Source organism: Aulonocara sp. 'chitande type north' Nkhata Bay, linkage group LG15, assembly GCF_057382095.1.
Source record: "Aulonocara sp. 'chitande type north' Nkhata Bay isolate Kocher_YH1m ecotype deep benthic linkage group LG15, A_spYH_male_GT1.1, whole genome shotgun sequence".
In the NCBI taxonomy this organism is placed as follows: domain Eukaryota; kingdom Metazoa; phylum Chordata; class Actinopteri; order Cichliformes; family Cichlidae; genus Aulonocara; species Aulonocara sp. 'chitande type north' Nkhata Bay.
The window spans coordinates 35608957-35630815 of record NC_141358.1 but is presented as its reverse complement, the minus strand read 5'-3'; the positions used below and the strand labels follow the sequence as shown (position 1 = coordinate 35630815).

General features: G+C 41.2%; 1 protein-coding gene across 3 annotated transcripts in view; it reads left to right on the top strand.

Moving 5' to 3' along the window:
* arid3a (AT-rich interactive domain 3A) overlaps positions 1-19463 on the top strand; it is a 47589-nt gene extending 28126 nt beyond the window's left edge. For 2 of the 3 annotated variants that reach the window (XM_086263171.1, XM_086263170.1), the window contains exons 4-9: positions 5703-5775; positions 7895-8078; positions 8836-9083; positions 10621-10911; positions 11992-12081; positions 13336-19463. In XM_086263171.1, the coding sequence (XP_086119297.1) occupies positions 5703-5775; positions 7895-8078; positions 8836-9083; positions 10621-10911; positions 11992-12081; positions 13336-13502 (1053 nt within the window). In that variant the 3' untranslated portion in view covers positions 13503-19463. The remainder of the gene's footprint in view (positions 1-5702; positions 5776-7894; positions 8079-8835; positions 9084-10620; positions 10912-11991; positions 12082-13335) is intronic. The other variant, XM_086263172.1, reaches the window with a different exon arrangement.
* Positions 19464-21859: the final 2396 nt, after the last annotated feature.

Genomic DNA, 21859 nt, shown 5'->3' with positions numbered 1-21859 from the left:
TTAAGTTAAAGAAGGAAAATAAAATGTTTTATTGTGAGACTTAGTCAACACAGTAACGTTTGCATTTTTAACATGGAATGTTTTTTGTTTGGAAAGCTGAAGAATTTGATGATAACCTGTCTGTTATTTCTATCTTAAGTCAAATTTATGACTTTTATAGAGGCTCTTTGTTTTGGACCAATTAGCCTTTTACCTCTTTAATAACATTGTGATGCATTCAGCTAGGTTCAGACATTCACCCGCTGCCAATTTATTCCCTTCAACACTCAGCGCTCTCCTGCTGACACCTTTGGGAACATTTCCCAGACATTAGCTGAGAAGTGGGGTACACCCTGGACAGCATAGACCACTGCCTTCACACTAACAGCTACTTTAGAATTACCCCATGTAACTAATCTCACTGGGTATGAAAATTGTTACTTTTTTTCCATCCAAGTGTTCTACCTTTTTCTAGATCGTGTTTTTAATCTTACCTAGCACTTAAAGCATGTTTAGCACTCCAGTCTGCATCCGGAGACACACTTTAACATCGTCTCACACAGACTGATGGTAGGATTTATAGTGCCCAAGGACATTTCAGATATGTAAAGACAAGAACTGACAACAACCTTCTGAATAGTAAAGTGCTTTAACATATGCAACAAGTTTCTTGGTGGCTATACGTGATAACTGGGTAACCAGTGAGGACTGTATTGGGACCATACAGAAGATGTGACTGAAACAAATGGCCTTATGTACTACCACACCCCACCTTGTCCATTTCAAACATCAACATTTATCTTGTATGATTTGACAGTAGGATCATTCAAAAAAGGAAGATCAAATGGCTATTGGGCTTTATTTTTAAAAAAAGTGTATGTGCCCATTTTTGAATTATTTCAAAAATTATGTGAATTATTTCCTTGTATAGTTAAGTTACCTGCTGCACCCCTGGAAAAAAAATACTGTCAAAGTGATGCAATTTAGGTTAGATGAGAAGAATAGAAAGCCACCACGAGCACGAAACGTTACTACTTTTTTCTTCTGTCTTGCTCTGACCTACTGTGTGTTACAGGTGTGTAGGTTAGCGTGCATGTGTTTGTGTGTCAGCCTCACCCCAAGGTGATGAGCAGGTGTAAGGAAGCATGTAGGTGATACCCTTGACTTCTCTCAGTTTTTGGTTTTCAGTTGCAAGCCTCTATTATCTGCTATGTGACACTTGTGTGCCAGCACACCTGCCATTTGCATTAACAGTGGTGCGGCCAGCCCCTCTAAAAACACACACACATGCACTCCGACTGCACTGTTATTGTCACTTCAGCGAGGGCTGCAAAGGCTGCTCTTTGGTTACTGATTATTTGTAGTATAAAACCACTTTGTTTTTGTTCCGACCCTAGTTTCAATTCATATGTAGCCGGCTGTCACTGACCTACATACACAGGGTGTCAGGGTGGGAAACTATCAAGACAGCAGTAAAACAATAAATCACTGACAGAGTAGAGTACATTTGCTGACCTTTCTACTGTCGCAATTTACCCCCATAACACTCCTGTCTTTAGCTGTAATTATGAGTTTACTGCTATAAGTACAGTTATATGAATTCCCACTTAAAAGAGCTTCAAAGAGCTAGTGCAAGTTTCAAAACACAATAGTCATCTCTGCAATCCCAGTTGTCTTTTTTTGTTTTTTCTAGAGGATTGGAACAAGGGGCATGAACCCTGTGCTACCAGTTGGCCCAGTTTCTAGTCGTTTATCTAGTTTCTAGTAACAGCGCTTTAATCCAGGAGAGGCCCCTGCCCCGGTGTGCATACTATAGACATGAAAGTCTATACAAGCCTAAAACATCCACACCCAGCTCAGCCTGATAGATACTCTACATATGTAAGTAGGTAGGGTGGTAAATCTACACAAGGGTTATATATACATAAAACCGTGAGATGGCCAGAAACAGAAGAGTGTTAAGGAAGTAAGACACAGGCCAGCAAAAATGGAAAATTATACAGAAGCTGAATCAAAGTGGGAAAAAGCCAACAGAAAGAGTTAATGAGTTGCTTTGCAACCACATGTTTCACAGTAACTTCAGTGCAGCACAGAGTTGTTTTTTCAAGTCTGTGCAACTTTACTGCCGTTCTTTCATTTGGTGTTTAGATGTAGCACGGTGGAGCAAACCCTCCCATAGGTTTACTGTCAATCGCATTGTTTCCATACTCACTCATACCAAGTCAGTAGATAGAGTACAGCAAAACTACAATCATGATTTATGATGTGAGTGAACTAGAACTAAAAAATAACTCATATCTTAAAATGTGGATTGTTGCCTCTATTAGATTAAGAGTATTGCAGTCCAAGTAGACATTTATGCAGTTTTATACTAACTGGATTGGTTATTTGGCTTTAAAACAATATTGTTAAAGTATAGTTAAATTGTTCGTTGTTGCTAAGCAGGACAGACTACCTCACCCACATCTATCATCAGTGAAACCTGGATGAAACCTGAACCTGGATATGCACAAGCATACTTTGTTAACACGTTTCAGACTTCACTAAAGATTACTCACTTGATTAGTTTGCAGAAAGACCGCCAAAAATAAGCACGCCACGGTCTTTGAGTGCTGTAACACTAACACATGAAAATGTTACCTTTAACTATTACATCAGGTGAGACCTTTCAGTTTTTTCATTTATCATGTGTGGCGTATTTAAATCTACAGTAGCGATTTCCATTGTCCTGCTTTGTTACCACATCGTGAGCATTAAATGGGGAATGGAATCTGAATGCTTCCCTCTAGAGAAATATTTATTGGTGTGATTAGGCAGGAGAGAGCAAATAAAGCAACATGGGGAGGGGGTGGTAGCTGGGGAGAGGGTAATTTCTAAGATTTATGGCGCGGCACTTCACAAAATGCATGCATCCTGTAATTAAAACTCCCCCTTTGCCTCCAGCAGGCGTCTACATTAGTTGGCATCCCCCACAGCCCTCTCCGGCCCTCTGTTAACCCTTACCCACTAGATAATAAGATCTCACGACTGCTTGGCGTCACTAATTAGAGCTGAATGCCACAGAGAGGGGCAAATTTGGTAGCAAGATACAGGAACATTGTGCGATAAAGGCTTTCCTTTTATCCTTTCTTCTTCATGTAGCAAGCACAGGTTACAGGACAATATGGAGGATTATTTTACATCTTTTTACTAACTCGTTTGATAAATTCTTTGTTGCATATTACTCTTTGACCCGGAGCAGGAAGGTCATGAGAATTTCCTAAGTCAATCATGCGTTGCTTTCATTTTGTCTAATGGCACGTATCCTATTGTACACACCCTAGATGCTTTGTGTTGCATTCCTATGGGAATGCTGCTTTCATGACTTGTTACTTTTCTGCAATGGTGGGTTTTTTTGTTTTGTGTTTTTTTTGTTTTGCGTATTAACTATGTGGAGGCGTCTGCCGGCTGCTTGTTTTGTCCACCAACACACCAAAATCCAAAGAGCTGCAATTTGCTATCAGACAAAATGTTCACAATGGTTATTTGCGTCAGCTTTGTGCTGAGCCGAGTGATTTCCTGACGTGATATCAAACGCGCTTCACGGGCGTCTGCAACATCAGGGTTCGTGGCTTGGCTGCTATTTTGGTGGCTGTGTAGTAACAATACGCCTTGGTGCTATTTTCTGTGGTTTTGTTTGGTGGTGCTCAGTTGTACATTGTGTTTCACAACCTTCTATTTTCAATAACACATTATGAAACTCCGTGACCTCACTTATGCACGGTGTGATGTACAGTTGTCGATACTCTCGCGCTTTATCGAGCCTTGTAAATATAACTGCGGACGCCGCTGAAGTTTGAAGATGGCGAATGTGTGCCTGCTGCTTTCTCGCTTTCGAATAAATGCGAGCGTGTAGTAAACAGAACTCTAAGAGGATGTTTCACAGTCACGTTGAAGAAACTAGGCAGGAAAAAAAACATCCACAGGCTCGGTGGCCTCATTGTCACCCCCTCGAGTAACCCCCTTCACTTTTACTGCCAACTTTCACTGACGTTTCCGAGGCCCCAGGCCCCGCTAACAGCTGTACCTAATCAAGTCCTCATCAGGCCACAAGGTCTACTGTGTCTCTCAGATCTTCTTATTATCAGACGGAGACCCCCACCTCCCGTCTTGTTGTTGCATATTACAGCACTGACTAATCATTCTCCATATTTTAAAAATACTTTTATTGTAGTCTCAGAATTTAAAAACACCATTAGGGCTGAACGATTATGGAAAATAATCTAATTGCGATTTTTTTGCCCCAATATTGCGATTGCGATGCGATATGCGATTATTTTTTAAGGTCTTTGTCTTCTGTATTATTAAACAAAGACAAGCAATACAGTATGGCCAATACTATATTACATTAATTTTAAACTGTTCTTTCCTGGAAGACAGACCTCTGTTATGATAACATGAGGTGATGCATGAATTGATGACTGACATTTTTATTTAACTTCTTCAATCACAACAGTATATTTGAACATACACAATAGTTTATTTTTAGCTTACAAACATCTGAGCATAAAGTGCTGACAAGGAACCCTGGTGTAAACATTAAAATGAAAGTCAGTACAATGTGCAGATTGCAGAAATATACATAAAAAAAATCAGTGGCTTTACCACACAGTTTTTCGACATCTGTGAACTACTAGACAGTCATTCAATTAAAAAATAATATTAAATAAATAAAACTAATAAATAAAAAATACACACATCTTACTGATCTCTGCAGTCAGTAACATTACACATAAAGTGCAAACATAATAGCAATTGTATAAACACACACACAAACACGCCTTTAAAATTTAAAGGCGTGAAATTGGGACGGTCTAGCCTTCTGATTAGCGTCACCGCTGTCTCGGTGGAGTTTAATAAACTCGGCCGTCTGCTTCTTGCTATCTAAAATATAACCAGACACTGGCGTAAATTCTCGACTGTCTCATACTTCTGTTTAATAAGTTTTCTGTTTGACGTTTAGTCAGCTGTGTGAAAACCAAGGAGGAACCCACCCGGGGGATTAATAAAGTTTTATTTTATCTAATCTAATAACTTTAATCTCAGCCAAACCGATTTACTCACGAACAAACAAAACACTGAAAAAAGCCCAACAATAACATTTTTAGGTTGTCTAAGTGACTTATATATTACGTTTAACGCGAGCAGCGAAACTCCGCGGTGATCTGAAAATGATGTGCCGGGAGTTGTGCTGTTCTCGGCCGCATCAGTAACCCTCGAGCTCCCGGCTAGCTGTCGAGCTGGTGGGTAGCAGACGCCTCTGAAAACGTCGAAGCACTTTTGCAAATATGGGATATCTTGATAAACCGAGCAGATATTTGATGTTTACACAACTACTTTCTCGCCTGAAAATATGTTAAAAGTTTATTTTGTGACCCAGAAAGATTAGTATGAGTAATTTTAAAACTTAGTAGCGGCCGCCATTGCTGGAAACTGGAGTTTGGCTGGGCCGCGCTATGAATTCTGGGATATGGTAGTAATTTGGACAGCCTTCGGCACGTCGCTGTGACGTAATCGGTCTACAAATGCGGCCTCAGGAGGATGCAGCCCATGAATTTGGACATGTCCAGAGTATAATCGCAGCCTTTGCGGTTAGAAAATTGCACTTGATCATGTCGCGATATTATCGCAAATGCGATATATCGTTCAGCCCTAAACACCATCTATCCACTGTCTCTTCACAGCTCTATGAACTGGATGGAGACCCAAAGAGGAAAGAGTTTCTGGATGACCTCTTCAGCTTCATGCAAAAACGAGGTATGTTTTCATATCCTTGTCCCCCTGTGTCAAATTTGATTTCACTAACTATAGGACGTCCTATTTATTCCATTTCTTATCTTGCTGTATCACATATCCCCGCCTTATCTCCGGCCGCTGTCGTTGGCAGCTTCTTAATGTGATGAGGAGAGAGGATGATCACCCACCCCCTTCTTTCTCTGATATATGACACAGCACTGTCTACTCATCTTTCACTGGCATGGGTGGGGTCTTTATTCATTTCAGCGATGATTGCTTTATGGTCACACAGCAAGTCGGCGTTCCCAGGCTATAACTAGAAGGGACACACTGTATCGATGCTTGAGGATGGATTAGTTTACCTTCCCATCCTGCAGGCTGTCCGCATAGCTCGACCCCCACTTCTAACACTACACGCATAACCACTTTTCACTCTTCTTATCTAAACACCTAACAAGAAAAGTGAATAGTTTGTATTTTCTTGTGTTCAGTGTGCTAACGCCAGACTGCCAACTTGAGATAATTATTTTCTTGAAGCCGTGTTGATTTCACAGGATGCCAATGGCTGATATGATCAGATCAGTGGGCGGACGACTGACATGGGAGAAAAGAAAAGTTTGCTCATGACTGAAAAAACAAAAAGCCAAGCAGTAGTAGATGTTCACACAGCCTCTGGTAGTGTGCTCCTAGATTCTGAAAGCGCCATCTCTAGGCCATTATAAGAAATATGACGTGAGAATTATAATCACTGAGAAGACAAATTGATTAAAAAAATGCTTTGATTGGTTTGGTTTTTCAGCCAATATAATAATAGCAATTATACAGCATATTAGTAATGTAAATGAAAGCGTTTTATTCCGTACTTTGACCTTGAGCAATAACTAAATTCTAATAATCTTCTCAAATAAAATCAAAATAGCTGTCACAATTACTCTGCCTTTTTTTCCAGACATTTTTAGAGCAACTTCTTTCTCATCACAGTTTGTCTTAGGTTGTTTCCAATTATCTTTATTAGCCGTAAATGAGTCACACGTCTAAGTTTTGATAAACTGCCCTTTGGGTATAAAAACCTGTTTCTTTGGACATCCCCTGAACCCCCTTAACCCCGCCCTCTGGTTTAAAAGAAAAGTTATTTTAAAGAAGATTTCCAAGTAGTATTTTAAATGTGGATTTGGAAAAGACAAAGTTTATTGTGCAGTAGTAGAGTTTCTAATTCCCCTAATTAGATAAAGATCCCCTTTTCAGTTCTGAGAGGAACCACAAATCTCTCTGGGGTTGTGTCAGGGAGGGCAGAAAGTGTAAAAGCTAAACACGTGGAGTTGCCCACAGTGGCGTGCCCTTGTGAATAAGCTGAAAAGTATCTAATGATAATAACGTGTTGTTGTAATTGAAATATTAGATATTTAAGGTAAATACTTGTAAAAATGACAGTTTTCAGTGGAAAAATAGTTCCAGGTTTTGAAATATAAGAATTCAAAGTTAAAAAGTGAGGGCTGACCTCTGAACCCCATCAGGAGTGGACTGGAAAAAAGCGTGGTCATACAAGGACACAAACCACTGACGCTCACAGGAGTTTGATATATTTGATGCTTGTTCGTTTCTATGTAAAGCCGTTAATGTCATAAGTGGTCTTACTCTGCCCATTGTTTTGTATTTTAACATCTAGCCAAAAGACAGTAAATTGTTCTGAATCTGGTTGATTATTTGTGGGGTTGCCTGGATGCCAAGTTCGTTGGTTCAGCTCAAGGGTAAAAGCAAACCTAGTGTAGTTTCCTAGCACGGGCGAAGCATCTATTAGATCTGCGCGTTGGTGAGCTCCGCCACTCGACCGCAGCACCGTCACTCTGAGCACTTAAACAACACCTTGCACTGGCAAATTACTGTTTGCTAATACTGAATGGTAAAAGTGTGGTCTTTTAATCGTGACAAAAGAGCCAAAGAAGGTTTTGCTACAATTAAGTTGTGAGCTACAGCACTGTCTTAAACATGTAAAATGAATGGGTGTGACCGCGCACCACCTTTATTGGCTAAAGGGAGACAACTGTTATTTCAGGTACTGTTGTTTGTCTTTGATGTTATTTCATATGTATTTTATTGGTGGAGCATGACTGTATTTTTTTCCTGTTTCCTGTTGCTGCAGGAACCCCAGTGAATCGTATTCCCATCATGGCCAAACAGGTCCTGGATCTGTACATGCTGTACAAGCTGGTAACAGAGAAGGGTGGCCTGGTGGAGGTTATTAACAAGAAACTGTGGAGGGAGATCACCAAAGGACTCAACCTGCCTACCTCAATCACCAGTGCAGCCTTCACTCTTCGCACACAGTCAGTATAAAAACACTCGTTTAACTGGTGCTTAAAGGTTACTCAGGGCGTTTTCACACCTGTAGTTTGTTTACTCTGGCCCGACTTTGGTCATGAGTTTGTAAACTTGTAGTTTTTCCTTTGGTTTGGTTTGACTTCACATGCAGAAGTCCAAAATGCATCCGTTACTACAAAACATGTAAGAATGTTCAGTCCACTCATTTGCCGGATGTGTCTGAGGCGGGAGCAAGAAAAATAAATACAGGAAGAAGGTGCCGTGTTCTGGTCTACTGGAGAACATGGAGAATTTCTTTTCATTTCACGGTTAGTTGTTAGCACATCCATAGTACCTTTCCGCATTAAGAATACAAAGCATACATGGCTACGGGACTTTTTTTTTTAACCTGAAACGTTTAACGTACACCTGATAGTTGGTTCGCATCATTTTCACACCTTCTCCAAAGGGTCTCGGTGCTGTTGTTTTGGTCCACACCCAAGTGTGATTACTGTGTTCACAACCAGACACACCAAATGGGGAAACAGAACCAGTGTCCGATTTAAACTGACAAAATACCGTGTGAAAATACCCTTAATAGCACCCTTTTTCTTAATTAAGCAATTAAGCAAGAGTTAGCTAAAGTTAAATCGTTCCATACTTGTTGCTGTAGAAATTAATCCCTGTATTAAGACCGATCAGTCCTAGTTAGCTGAAGTTGGGCCAAACTTTGTCTTCGAAAACTCAGAAGGGCACACCTGTTGTCCACTTTGTTGATTTCAGATACATGAAGTACCTGTACCCATATGAATGTGAAAAGAGGGCACTGAGCAACCCCAACGAGCTTCAAGCAGCCATCGACAGCAATCGACGGGAGGGCCGGCGACAGAGCTTTGGCAGCTCTCTCTTCACCTACTCTCCCAATGGGACTCCCACCATGCTGTCCTCGCCGAAGCTCCCCACGCCCAGCATGGGCTTAACAGTGGGCACCAACGGGACCTCGCTGGGTCACATCCACAAGATCAAGAAAGGTGAGATTTGCTTATTGCGCTGCATGCACATCGAAGAAAATTTACTGTTTGAGGGACATGTTCTTTGATGTTGATTGTTTTGAACAGTGTTGGTCAAGTTACTTGAAAAACGTAATCAGTAACTAATTACTGATTACTTCCCCAAAAAAGTAATCCCGTTACTTTACTGATTACTTATTTTCAAAAGTAATTAATTACTTAGTTACTTAGCTACTTAGTTACTTTTTAAAAACATGATTTACAACCTGAAGAGGTGATAAAGCGATAGATCTGTCAACCCAATTCTACTTTTTCTGCATAATCCATCATACAAAATGTAATCAAATGGAAAAGTATCTTTTTTTTAACTTGTTTTATCAGTTTTAATCTTTTAACTTCATGCATATGCAAAAATAAAATTATATGCACCGTTCTCTGACTTGAATAAATTAGTTTAACATTTAAACCTATTTTCTACACATTCCAGCACATAAAAGAAAATATTTTTTGTGTTTACACTCAGTCTTTCAAATAGATGCAAGTGAAACACAGCAGAAAATAAATAAAGTCAAAGACTCAGCGGTCCTTTTGCTCTATTTTCACCTGTAAAGCAGGAGTAGGGTAGGCGGAGGTTTACCCTGGTGCAGGTGTGCCGAGGCGGTCAGTGGAAGAATCCGTGAGTTTCTCTGTGAATTACCCATTACGTCGTTGCGCACTCGGTGCTTGTTTAGGGGGGGGTTTTTCGCTGTAAAAAGAAGTTTTCTTCCCACGCACAACGGACACTAATGTTTTTGTAACTTTTTATGGAATCAAACTCAAAGTAAGGTCAGTACTTCCACGCTTTAAACGCTGCACGCTCATACTCTCTCCCACAATCGATATGTGATCCACTGTTGATCTGCACACAGCTGTTGTCACAAACGTTGCACTTGCTTACGTCACTGTCATGAGACATTCTCGCAAAAAAATCACGGTTTTAGTAACGCAGTAACGCAGTGTTCCTACGGGAAAGTAACGGTAATCTAATTACCGTTTTTGCAATAGTAATCCCTTACTTTACTCGTTACTTGAAAAAAGTAATCAGATTACTGGTTTTGAATCAGGTTAAAATACATGGATATGGCAGTAACTTTGTCTACTCGCAGGTCAAAATGACAAATTCAAGTCAAGTATACGGTTTGTCAGTATAACGTGACAGTATAACGATTTACTCTTGACTGTGTTGGATCAAAGTTTTGAAAATTTAAGTTAAAATGAGGATCCACTGTGAAATCTTGAGAATTTTACTGATAGCACATTTATGATCAGAGATCATTTCTGCCAAATTTATCTCTTAAACGGAAACTCCGATCTTCAAATAAAGAAATAGCATCAAATCTGATTTGCTGTCATCTCTCTCTTTAAAAGAGCTTAACCCTGGGACCTTCCCCTAACACACTGCATCTTATTTATTATCTGTTTTCTGTGGTCACGCTGAAATTTATGTCTGGGGACTATAATGCATCATATGAGTTTGCTTGACTTTGAGTTCCCCTTTCTCTTTGTGCTGCTGGGCCAGAAGAAGAGGGAGGCCAGCCTCTGGCAGGCGTCAGCATGGCTCGTTTGCCAGCGGGGGGCTTGGCAGGTCACTCAGTGGCTGCTGTGCAGGCAGCAGCAGCCCATGCCGCCATGGCTGCTCAGGTGGCCGCTCTGGAGCAGCTGAGGGACAAACTGGAAGCAGGCGAGCCGCCAGAGAAGAAGATGGCGCTGTCTGCCGAGGAACACCAGCGACTGCTGCAGAGAGCGCTGCAGCAGAACCTGCTAGCCATGACTGCTCAGATACCTATGAACATTCGCATCAACAACCAAGGTACTGAACAGTGGAGCTCTGACATATTCGGGTAGAGAGAGAGGAACAAAACAACCAGTCAGACATGACTTTCATGTTTTGCACAGTAGCTGCAGGCTGTTCTACACTCTCGTTTGAGGAAATTCCTCCTTTATCTAATCAACATGAGATAAAAGAGTACACCACCTTTTTTACATCTCCCTGGTTTCAAAAGCTCAAAGATGCAAGAACACTGATTTTGCTGATGTGAAATGAAACTGTAATTTCTCACTTATTCTCGATTGTCAAGAAAAAGCAAATGGCCAAGTCCAGATAAAAAAGCAATATTAAGGTTGCTGGGAAATATTAAGTCGATAATGTCAGCGTGAGCGCTAGCAGCAGTGATCTGTGTATGAAAACACCCACGTGAAAATGAAAATGTCACCTCTGGTAGTGGTTAACATGTAAATGAACAGTAAAAGAAGAAGATGAATTAATGTATTTCAAATGGTAACGGTCGGTTATTAGAGTGCATTTTTAGGGACATTCGTTTGTTTGTTTTTAACTATTCCAGAGTTGAAGTTTATTTTTGTCTTTACTGCAAATCAAAATGAACTAAAAATAAAAATCTGGAGTTATTACGACATCACAGTTACTCTTGGCATCACAGGTTTTTACATTTCATTGTTGCCAGTGCGAGCTAGGTTTGACACATTTCCCTTTTCATGACAGTTAGTATCTCAATGCATTCTTGTAATCTCACCACAAACCACAGCACCCAACTGCGAGAAAGTAACACCTAGCAGGGCTATAGGTTGACCTGCTTAGCTTATAGAAGCAGCGTGCGTGCATACATACATGCATGATTATCTGTGTGGGGATTCCCTTCTGTAAGCATGCACCTTGATCTTATAGAAGGATTTGTCTCGGTTACTGTCTATCTGATCGTGCACATGAACCATTTCTCGGTAAGTGACTTATGAGAAATGTTCATTGGGACATTTTTGAAAAATTCAGTTTTGCTCCTACTGTGGGACGGTTTTGTTTCTCCATTTGGTTTGAGTATTCTTAAGTCAAATCTGGATCCAAAAATGAATAAGGATGAAAACTGCTTTCTTCCAGATGGCAGACAAGACTCAGCTCTGAACCTCACCACCAACGGCACAGGGAGCATCAGCATGTCCGTGGAGCTCAATGGAGTGGTATACACTGGTGAGCAGCTCCTCTGTAACTTAAGGTGACACAACAAAATGTCAGATATGAGCTCGCTGCTTCGCAGTTAGTCATGAAACGTTAAGTATTTCCAGTAAGACTCTTGGCTGACTTACAGATCTGGAGAAGCATCAGATTGGTATAGAGACCAGCCCCCTTTCTTCCTCCGAATGTTCCTATCAGCACCTTTTTTGTTTCTGTTTCATATGTTGTTTCGTTGCTTATTTGATTTGTGAAGAAATGGAGAAATGATTATAGCTGTAAGAGATGTTACACAGAGCAGATTATTCCTGTTTTGTGGCAAAGCAGAGTTGTGCAGTAACATCGTAGAGTGTTGTTGTTGGGGGAAGATTACCAAGTTTGGTAAGACCTCAGTCTCGTGGGCCTAGACCCCTTGGATAATCTGGCTGTTGGAGATTGCTTAATGTCGTTAGGTGAAATTGGTCAGAAATAGGTGTACAGTTGTGCACCAAAGAGCTCTTTGGGACTGCTTTAGTCACTAGCAGAACGCTGCTGTCTCCTGTAGTTTAAATGGCAGGTGCCGGCTTGTCTGCACATTCTCACTGACTATTTGCAGAGCTGCAGTGAAACGTCAGTGTGACTCAAATGGGAAACTGAGCACGTTTACCTTGAAACTAAAAACTAAACTAAAAATTTGTACCTGAAGCTGTGTTCACACATGAAGTGATTCTCAGTAACCAGAGGCATTGAATTGCGTTAAGAGAATAAAAACGGGGCGAAGACAAAGTTGGCAATGTGATTGAAGTATCTATCAAGCGTTGCTAGCCAAACAATCCGGTAGTAAATAGAATAGAGGGTTACCTAGGTAACTAGAGCCTGAATGTTGTTAGTGACCAGCTGTCAGCTTCAGATTGATGCGTGAAGAGCAAGTCTCTTCTGGTGCAGCTTAAACAATGCGTTTCAAATGGCACAACTTTTTCTTTGAAAGTGAATGTTCGCTTTTCACCGTTTGACTACTAACAGGTGAGCAGTTGGCACCTGTGTCTGCAGACAAGTCAGCTTCTTCCACACAAACTACATGCGACTATAGCAGTTGCAAGGAGGTTTTTGTTGAAGCACCTTCCCCCTCGAGCAACCACTCGCCAGTTGGTCAGGAAAGGCAGTTTTTTTCCTAGCAAAAAGTGGTCGCCAAGCGGTTGCAGATCAGTATATACAGACTGTAATTCAAAGCATTTGACAGATGTTTTGTACTCTGACTCCTTTTTGTTTTCCCTCTTGTCGTTTTCTATCCAGGCGTTCTTTTTGCTCAGGCAGCACCAGGGTCAGCCTCGTCTGGTGCATCTGCATCGTCCGTCACCAACAAGGCTCCCAGCAGTCGCGTCGCTCCGCAGCAGCAGCAGCAGCAGCAGCAGCAGCTGCAGAACACACCTACCTCAAACTCCAGCAACTCATTGTCTTAACAAACTCCCAGCCTTTCCTTCATTCATTTTTTTATTTTATTTACCACGCTAAGTGAAGCCAAAAAGCAACCTCATTTTCTATCTCACCAATGCCAAAAATAGAAAAGAAAAGAAAAGAGAAGAACCATAAACCATACAGAAAGACACAAACTGGAACTCTTTTCACTTGAAGTACACTATCTCAGGTTTCCTCTCACAAACTCTTTTGTTCTTCATCGCCAAAATGATCTTGAAAAAGCAAAATCTCCCAACTGAGAGCCAGTATATGCTAAACAAAGACATATGCACAGCCTGTGAATTATTTATTTCTGCATCAATGTACAGATTATTTGGAGAACAAAAGAGAAGATAAAAACTAGGAAAGCATTGTTTACACACACAAACACAGCTACTGACTGACAATGATGTTTTATCCTTCAGGGGAGAGATTTTATTTTAAGTTTTCATTGTCATTATTGTCATTATTTTATTCTCTTTATTGTTTTTTTTTTTATCATTTAAATCTTTAACAATCTTTTCACTGCAGGAAAAAAAATCTATATTAAGAATTCTATACCAAAAAAAAGAATATCATCTATTTTTAATCAGAATAACTTTAAGGATAAGTGTTGTTTCTTCAGGGCATATATAAATATATATAAATATATATAAATTGTACCATTGTGACCTCATTTTGGGTAAAACCTTATACACACGGCAGCCGTTTTGAGTGTCTGTGTGAGATAACAACGCAGGTCTGTGCTCCTGTCGTGTGGGGACGTATGCATTACATCACAGATTCTCCTGTGAATAGACAGAGTGACGTCGGCGTCCCGACTCAGACTAATGCAAAGGAGCACGCATTGGAGGCGGGCATAGTTGTTCTTCCTGTGACGCTCGGCTAATTTAGCTAGAAAATCCACTCCTGTTTGTTGACACGAGGCTTGTTAAATACACCTTTTACCTTTTTTTTTTTTCTCTCTCTCCATTATGCTGGTAGAGTTTTCAAAATGGCTGTTTTTGTAAGAGTAAGGTCAGTTTGTACAGGCGGTAAAATTAAGTTGTTTCTTTTTGTTTTGTTTTTTTTCCCACCTGCCTGCACCTCATCACAGGATGGACTTTCTCAATGCTGTCCACACCAAGTGTTCCTTTTCCTGTTTAGGGTTCAGATTTATGTGGGAAAACACAGGTTTTAGGTGAATGTTCTCACGTGTTTCTCGCTCTTAAACAAATATCCCACTTGACAGAGCACTGCTTTTCCACGTGTTGAAATCTGCTTTATCTTCTTTCTAACTTGGCCTTTAGTGGAGTGATTGTCTTTCAAAAAAAGAAAAGATGCATGCATGTATTTGTAGATAAAAAGCCCCCTTAATGAGATATGAAGTGATTTCCCATCTTAGGTTCGCAGGAGTCGAGCATATACTGAATCTTTATTATTGCAGAGCTGCTCAAATGGACAATCAGGTGTCAGGAGATGCTTATCTGGGCTTCGGACGAGTGCTTTTTTCAGCTCGTATGTGACATTGTGTTGTGTTTTCTTTTTTGGCTTTGTATTATAGATTTCAGATGCTTTTTATTTTTATTTTAGCGTTTTCAGCTTTGTTTTTGATGAATTTGTGTGTCTTCTGATCCAAGTGCTTCTTATCCCGCGCCTTGAGACGAACAGGGTCTCATTAAGGTTAGCTTGCAACCTGTCCGGGATCCTGCGATGGCTGAGAGGTGATCGCAGCTGCGGCGTTTGCTTGTGGCCTCGCGTCTTTGTACAAACTCTGTTAGCTTTACAAAACACAGAGGAGAATCTGTGTCATTTGTGTCCGTGCTTTTTGAAGTCAGTCAATCAATTCAGCTTTTTGAACTTTAACCTGTTACCTCTCTGAACTGTTAACCGTTAAAGATTGTTCCCCACAGCCCCGACACACGCGCACACACACACACACACACACAGTCACCCCACTTCACAAAGCAGCTTCATTCCTACTGATGTTGGAAGTAAATCAGGCTTTGTACGTGGGTTCTGTTCAGAGACCTTAACACAGCATGAGCTGACCAGAGAGCGCGCGGTACCTCAGTTTAATCAGTTTTTACCGTTCAAGTCAAATATCACCAGATGGCTGTCGTGGCTTTGATTCTGGACTCACTTCTCAGTGGGAAATTACCACCAGCTGCTACAGAGCAACTGGTCATTACTTTTATGTTTTTTGTAACGGACCTCACAGTCATCACAGTGGCGTTCTTGAATTTCAGTGCAATGTCCACAAAGGATTGAACTGTCCATCCTCAGGCACAGGAAAGCAAAGGCGGACTTCAGGTTTATGTAAAACCCTGCTCGAGACTTCAGAAACCATTTGATTTGCAAATCGAATAACTAAATTCGTTTCTCTCCGCAAAACACTTAAGCGCCTTTTAGATGCGGAATACAAAACATTGTTTTATCTGTTTACCGTAAAGTTCCTCCTCCTTCTCAAAGATGAGCCCATGGCTGAGGCAGCGACAGCCACACTAACCTTGCAATAATTGCCAGACACATGCAAGAAGTGTTGCATTTGTGGCATCGATTGCCAATGTCAACTATGATGAGGTTAAACCACACTTTTGAACATTTAGAGTTGCGAGTGTGTGTCTGCGTTTGGTGCATGGTGCAACATCAAGCAGTAGCTGCTTCTGGTTCTCAGACGGGGGCTCGAGGAGGCCGTTCCACACAGACGCCGTAAACCGAACACACGGTTGCTGAGACACGATGATAAAACATTCAGCTGTTTGGCGAATTCTCCAGTGAACCCATGAGCACGTGCAGGACACCTTTCTGAAAAAAGTGACTGAAATTACGTAGTCAGACATGAGGCTGATGTGTTAGGACGCCGTCAGGCTCAGAGAGTGTCTACGTGTAGAATGTGTTGCTCTTCATTAACTCAGGCGTACAGCTGATTTAAATGTTTGATAAGTGCATCTCTTAGAAACACAGTAAACACTTTGTGAATGTGAGATTCAAAGGCTCAGCTCCATGAATGTCATCTGTCTTTTTTTCATGCCCTTACAGTAATGGGTTGGTATGTTGGAGTACTGCGTAGGCCCTAACCAAAACAAAACAAAAGGGGAAAATGACAGCCCTCACGTATTCCTGCTTCCTTGTATCTGCAGTATGAGTGGATACGAGGGCTGTTTTTCTTTGTATCAGGAGTAGCAGGTGTCACAGTTGCCAGTAATGGCTGACAATCAAATAGAGACGTACTGCGGCTGGAAGCATGTTGGGGGAGGATGGCTGGAGAGAAGCTAAATTCAATCAATCCCAATCTAAAGGATCAACACTGCTTTTTCACATTTGACCCTGTGACCTTTTGGCCCCCAAGGCAGCTTTTAAAGCACCCTCCCCCCCTTCGGTGAATCCATATTTATCGTATAACTATCGACTGCTTGTGTGTGATATTTGCACATGAACAACAAAGGTACCGCCACTCGACTGTACTCGCTCTCTCTGTGGACGGCAGCATTTTCAAGGAACATGTTCTTAACATGCGCGGTAGCAACAATCATGAGACGTAAAGACAATGCCGTATACCTCCAAACACTCTCGACATCCCTTCAACCACAATCAAACCCCGTTTCTACCTCAAGGACTAAAAGCTTTGGCAGATTTCTCCTGCAGGGCCACACCTGGGAGAATCCTGCTGGAGGCTGCGCTCAGGCCAAAAAACCCCACTCAAGTGATGGTGGTGCCGGTTCATAAGGATTTTAAAAGAGATTGTAGTGACCACAGACAATCAGCTGAAAATGCAATTCTCACCTTTAATGATGACCATTTTAGAGGCAGCTCTTTGGCAAGAGCTCCCCTCAGTGGAAGGTTTTTGTTACAGCGCACAATCAGTCAAAGTTTCCTGTATGGGGGGGAAAAAAACATGGAAGGATATGAAGGCTTCAACTATTCCATTTACTTTCTTTTCCTTTCTTTACTTCCTTGTGGTGTTTCCAGAGTTTAATGTTTGTGGGGGATGTAAAAGCTTCAGAATCAGCATTCAGATCACGGAACACTAAAACCAAACTTCACAGGCTTTTAGAATCAGTAGCTCTGCAAGGCACTCAAACAGGGAAGTGGTTCAGACAGGGAAAATGCAGTCTGGCCTGTATCAGTGCAATCATGTAGGATCCTCTGGTCAGAGGTAGTTCATCTCTGATATTTTAAGGCACAGTGTAGCTAAGAAAACTGCATCAGTCTTAACTCTGTAGCCTGTAGAGTTGTGAAAAACAGATTTTTGTTCAGGCTGGAGCTTTCGTTTTTTATTGTATGGTAGGAAGTTTGACTCCTATAGCTTACAGATGTTTTCCATCATTAGATTAGACAATGCCTGCGCAACATGTTTGGCTTTTTTATTATTTTATTCGTCTTTAATGGCCCTGGACTGTTTTCAGAAGCCTGCTTCGTTTGACACTGTTGTACAGACTTGAACAGCAACATAACTCATCTATTTTGCCTGTCTTGGAGTCCAATTTTGATAACAGTATGTTAATATCAGCACAAACCCTCAGAGTCTATGGCGATCGGCTCACTTGCTCTCTGTCTCATTCGTAACTTTTAAGTGTCTGAATCTCAGCTGTTTTTGATCCCAACCAGAGCTGTAGATAAAATAACTGCTTGAAAAACATGGTTCTGAGGGTCTTGCTTGGAGCGTGACTCCTGCTCCCACCTGCTGCCGACATGGACACTTTGCTAGAACATTTACGGGTTAAGGCGCATGTGGGGCTCGAGGACTTTTGACTGGACTTCACCACTCACCTTACCTCAATCAGGGGGACTGTGGATAGGGAAGATGATGATGATGATGATGATGATGATGATAAAATAACAAGATGCCTTCTGCTGTGACAATTGTATGAATTAACATGTATTACTAAGACTCATTAAGTAGATTATTTCTGAAAATGGCTTTTAGGGCTATGGATATATAAAAATTTTTTTTATTGTTTTTTGTTTTTTTGGCTATTTCCCTGCTTCTTTTTCCCTTGTTTTAGACATGCTGTAGCAACGGAGACACAGAGATTACTTATAGAGCAGATTTTTGAATACAGTGATGATACTTATAATGGTAATGTGATTATTATAGGGAAGCGTGTGTGTGTGTCTGTGTGTGTGTGTGTGTGTGTGTGTGTGTGTGTGTGTGTGTGTGTGTGTGTGTGTGTGTGTGTGTGTGTGTGTGTGTGTGTGCGTGAGCAAGTGAGAGCGTGTGTGTGTGAGAGAGAGCTTCACGTGTATCCTCAGAACAGAAACAGGACTCTGTCTCTTGTCTCTTACAACCTCTCAGGAAAATCTACCTCTACCTCCAGTTTGATGCATTTAACCCGGTGAGGGCTCAAGTTACAGTTTGGCAGGAAGAGGACACGAGAACGGGCGCCGGCGTTTGAAGTGAACTTCAGCCGACCTCGATTGATATGAACGCCGTGCTTGTGTTAGATACAAACAAGACATTCTTGGTTGAGAGGTTCATTTCTGACGCCGGGGCGTCCGCCGCCCTCTTGTTTGTCGTTACACTTTCGTAACACTTCTGCTGTTTAGCTTATTTGAGTACCAACAACAGGGAACCTCCAGCTCAACAGCTAACTACTACCAGTACTCTGACAAGTACTGCTTCTCGCACCACTGTCAGTTCAGAGTTTTGCAGTCTGCTCTATTAATGTGTGCTTATTCCTTCTTTTTTTTTTTTTCTATCAATGATCACATTTTTTCACAAGTGGGATGTTTCCCCAATGGCCACCACATCAGTGATGTGGCAGCGGGGCAATGCAACTGTTTATTTTGAAGGGTGAAGATCTGTTCTTGCCTATTTACTCAATATATGTTAGTGTGAATACTTTTATTTTGAATCTGAAATTAATAAAATATCACCTTTGTTAAATGTCAGACGTGTTTTGGATGTTATTTTAAGTATTTGGGACTAAGATTTAACAGCCAGTTATCCTGAATTATACAGCCTCAGGGGAAATATTAGACTATGTCAGTATTTATTTAACAAAAATTAGACCACTAAGTACTAATGGTTTCACAGGAATTAAGAGATAGCAGAGCCAGTTGCTGCCAACCAGATTAATTGATCATCTTCAGGTGTGAGGAGCTCAGTAAAAGCAGAAGTTTAGACCCAGGCATCTTGCAATCACTTAGTCAACCATGAACTACTCAGTAGTAGATTTGAGCCCTATGGGAGTGTCCACCAAGAGGGACATGGACCCCCTATTGATCCTCTACTTAATCATACGAGCCAAGGTGTGGAAACGGGTGTGGGTCACAAACAGCTGAGGTTCTGGGCAAACCCACCGTGTACTCTGTAGACCAATGGATTCTAGAGTTAAAGATGAGGCCATCTGTCCAGCAAATGCTTGGCTGAAATGAAACAGGACAATGATCGCAAGCACTGCAGCAAAATCTGCAACAAAAAGGCAAAAAAAACAGGAAGCATCAAGGTGATGCAATGGCCCAGTCAGAGTCCAGACCTCAACCAGAGTGAAATGCTGTGGTCAGACCTTAAGATATCTGTGCATAAACGAAATCCCACAAACCTCTGTGGACTGAAGCAATGTTGCAAAGAAGAGTGAGACAAAATTCCTCCACAATGATGTGAAATACTGAAATCTATGGTAAATGATTACTTCAGGTTATTGCTGCTAAAGGTGGTTTTACAAGCTAAAGAGTTGTGGGGTGTACTTTAGTTTTCCACACACCGCTTCTGCATTTAGTCTAATTTCACGTTAACTAAATAATGACAGAGTGTAATATGTGTTAGAAATCAGCCAAGGTGCCATTGTGTAGCCTGTAGGCCGTTTGTCTGTCCGTCTATGGATATGCCTCACCAGACCATCACTGACACACCACCAAACGGTTCATGCTAAACAATGTTACAGGATGCATAATGTTCTCCACAGCTTCTTCAAACCCTTTCACGTCTGTCACATGTACTCAGGGTGAACCTGCTCTCATCTGTGAAAAGCACAGGGTGCCTGTAGTGGACCTGCCAATTCTGGTATTCTTGGGCTCTGTGGTGCCAGTCAGTGAGGGCAGAGCCCACTAAAGGACATGGAGCCCTCAGGCCACCGTCATGAAAGTCTGTTTCTGATTGGGTATTCACACCAGTGGCCTGTTAGAGGTCATTTTGTAGCTCTGGCAGTGCCCATCCTGTTCTTTGCACAAAAGAGCAGATTCTGGTCCTGCTCGTGGATTAGGGTCCTTCTGCAGCCCTGCCCAGCTCTCCTGGACTAACTGCATGTCTGCTGGAATTGCCCCATGCTCTTGAGACTGGGTTGGCAGACACCTGAAGGAGTTGGAAAGAATGTCAGTGGCCTCCACCTGTAAAGCCTTTTCTGTTTTGTGTTTTCATTGTTGTCTAGTGTACTTGTTGTTAATTTCATTAACACCAAAACAGCTGGAACTGATTAACAACCCCCTCTGCTGTCCCAGATGTTTAACTGATGATGTTATCCTCTAATTAGAAAAGGTTAAAAGGTTTTCCTTTATTTTTTAGATTAATTTTACTCAAGAAACTGTTGCAAACTATCTAACAGAATATAAAGACTGTAAAAGCAACACCAGGGTTATTACTTGAAATCTTAAGATACTGCTTAAAATGAGTAGATCAATAATAATGTTCCTCTTGTACCTTTCCCATTGTAGTGTACATTTCAGTGTTTTTTCTGTAATGCAACCGTACTCTGACTTGTATCCCCATGTGATGTCTGTGTTGTATGTGTAAGGTCGGGGGCGGGTTCATTCCACTGCAGGGCAACCTGCCACTGCATGTGTCAAATAAACTTTGAACTTGAACTTGATTGTCTCATTCTGAGTTGTCTTTGTACATTTACGCTGCTGCAGCACTTGTGTCTTTGACCTTGACTGCATCGAGTTGTTAAAATCCATTTACTGAAGCTTCTCATTTTACACATCTTATGGAAACTTGCAACCTAAAATAAACAAATACTAATGGTTATGAGCCTACCACCTGTTCACAGTATAGTCTTTGGAAATTATTTCTACATTAGTGAAAACAATTTAGCATAAAAAAAAGTTTTTTTATTTTTTCATTTAATTGTTATATTTTTTTATTATTTGAAATATCTTGATAAGCAACAAGATTTGTATTAACAAAGGTGGTTGTGGGAGTATTTTAAAGTGCCATGCTGACGGCCAGATCCACAAGAATTTGAAAAGCTTTTTCTCCTCTGTACACAAATTCAGTGGATCTTTAAAAAAAAAAAAGCTAAGAGGTTTTTCTGCAAGAATGATGGATAGGTATGTAAAAAGGATTCAAATATCCTCTCCCAGAGATGCTGGACATGGAATGGCTTTACCATGTGCTATTTCTTGTGACTGAAGATGCAGCAGAATGAATTACAACTACAGT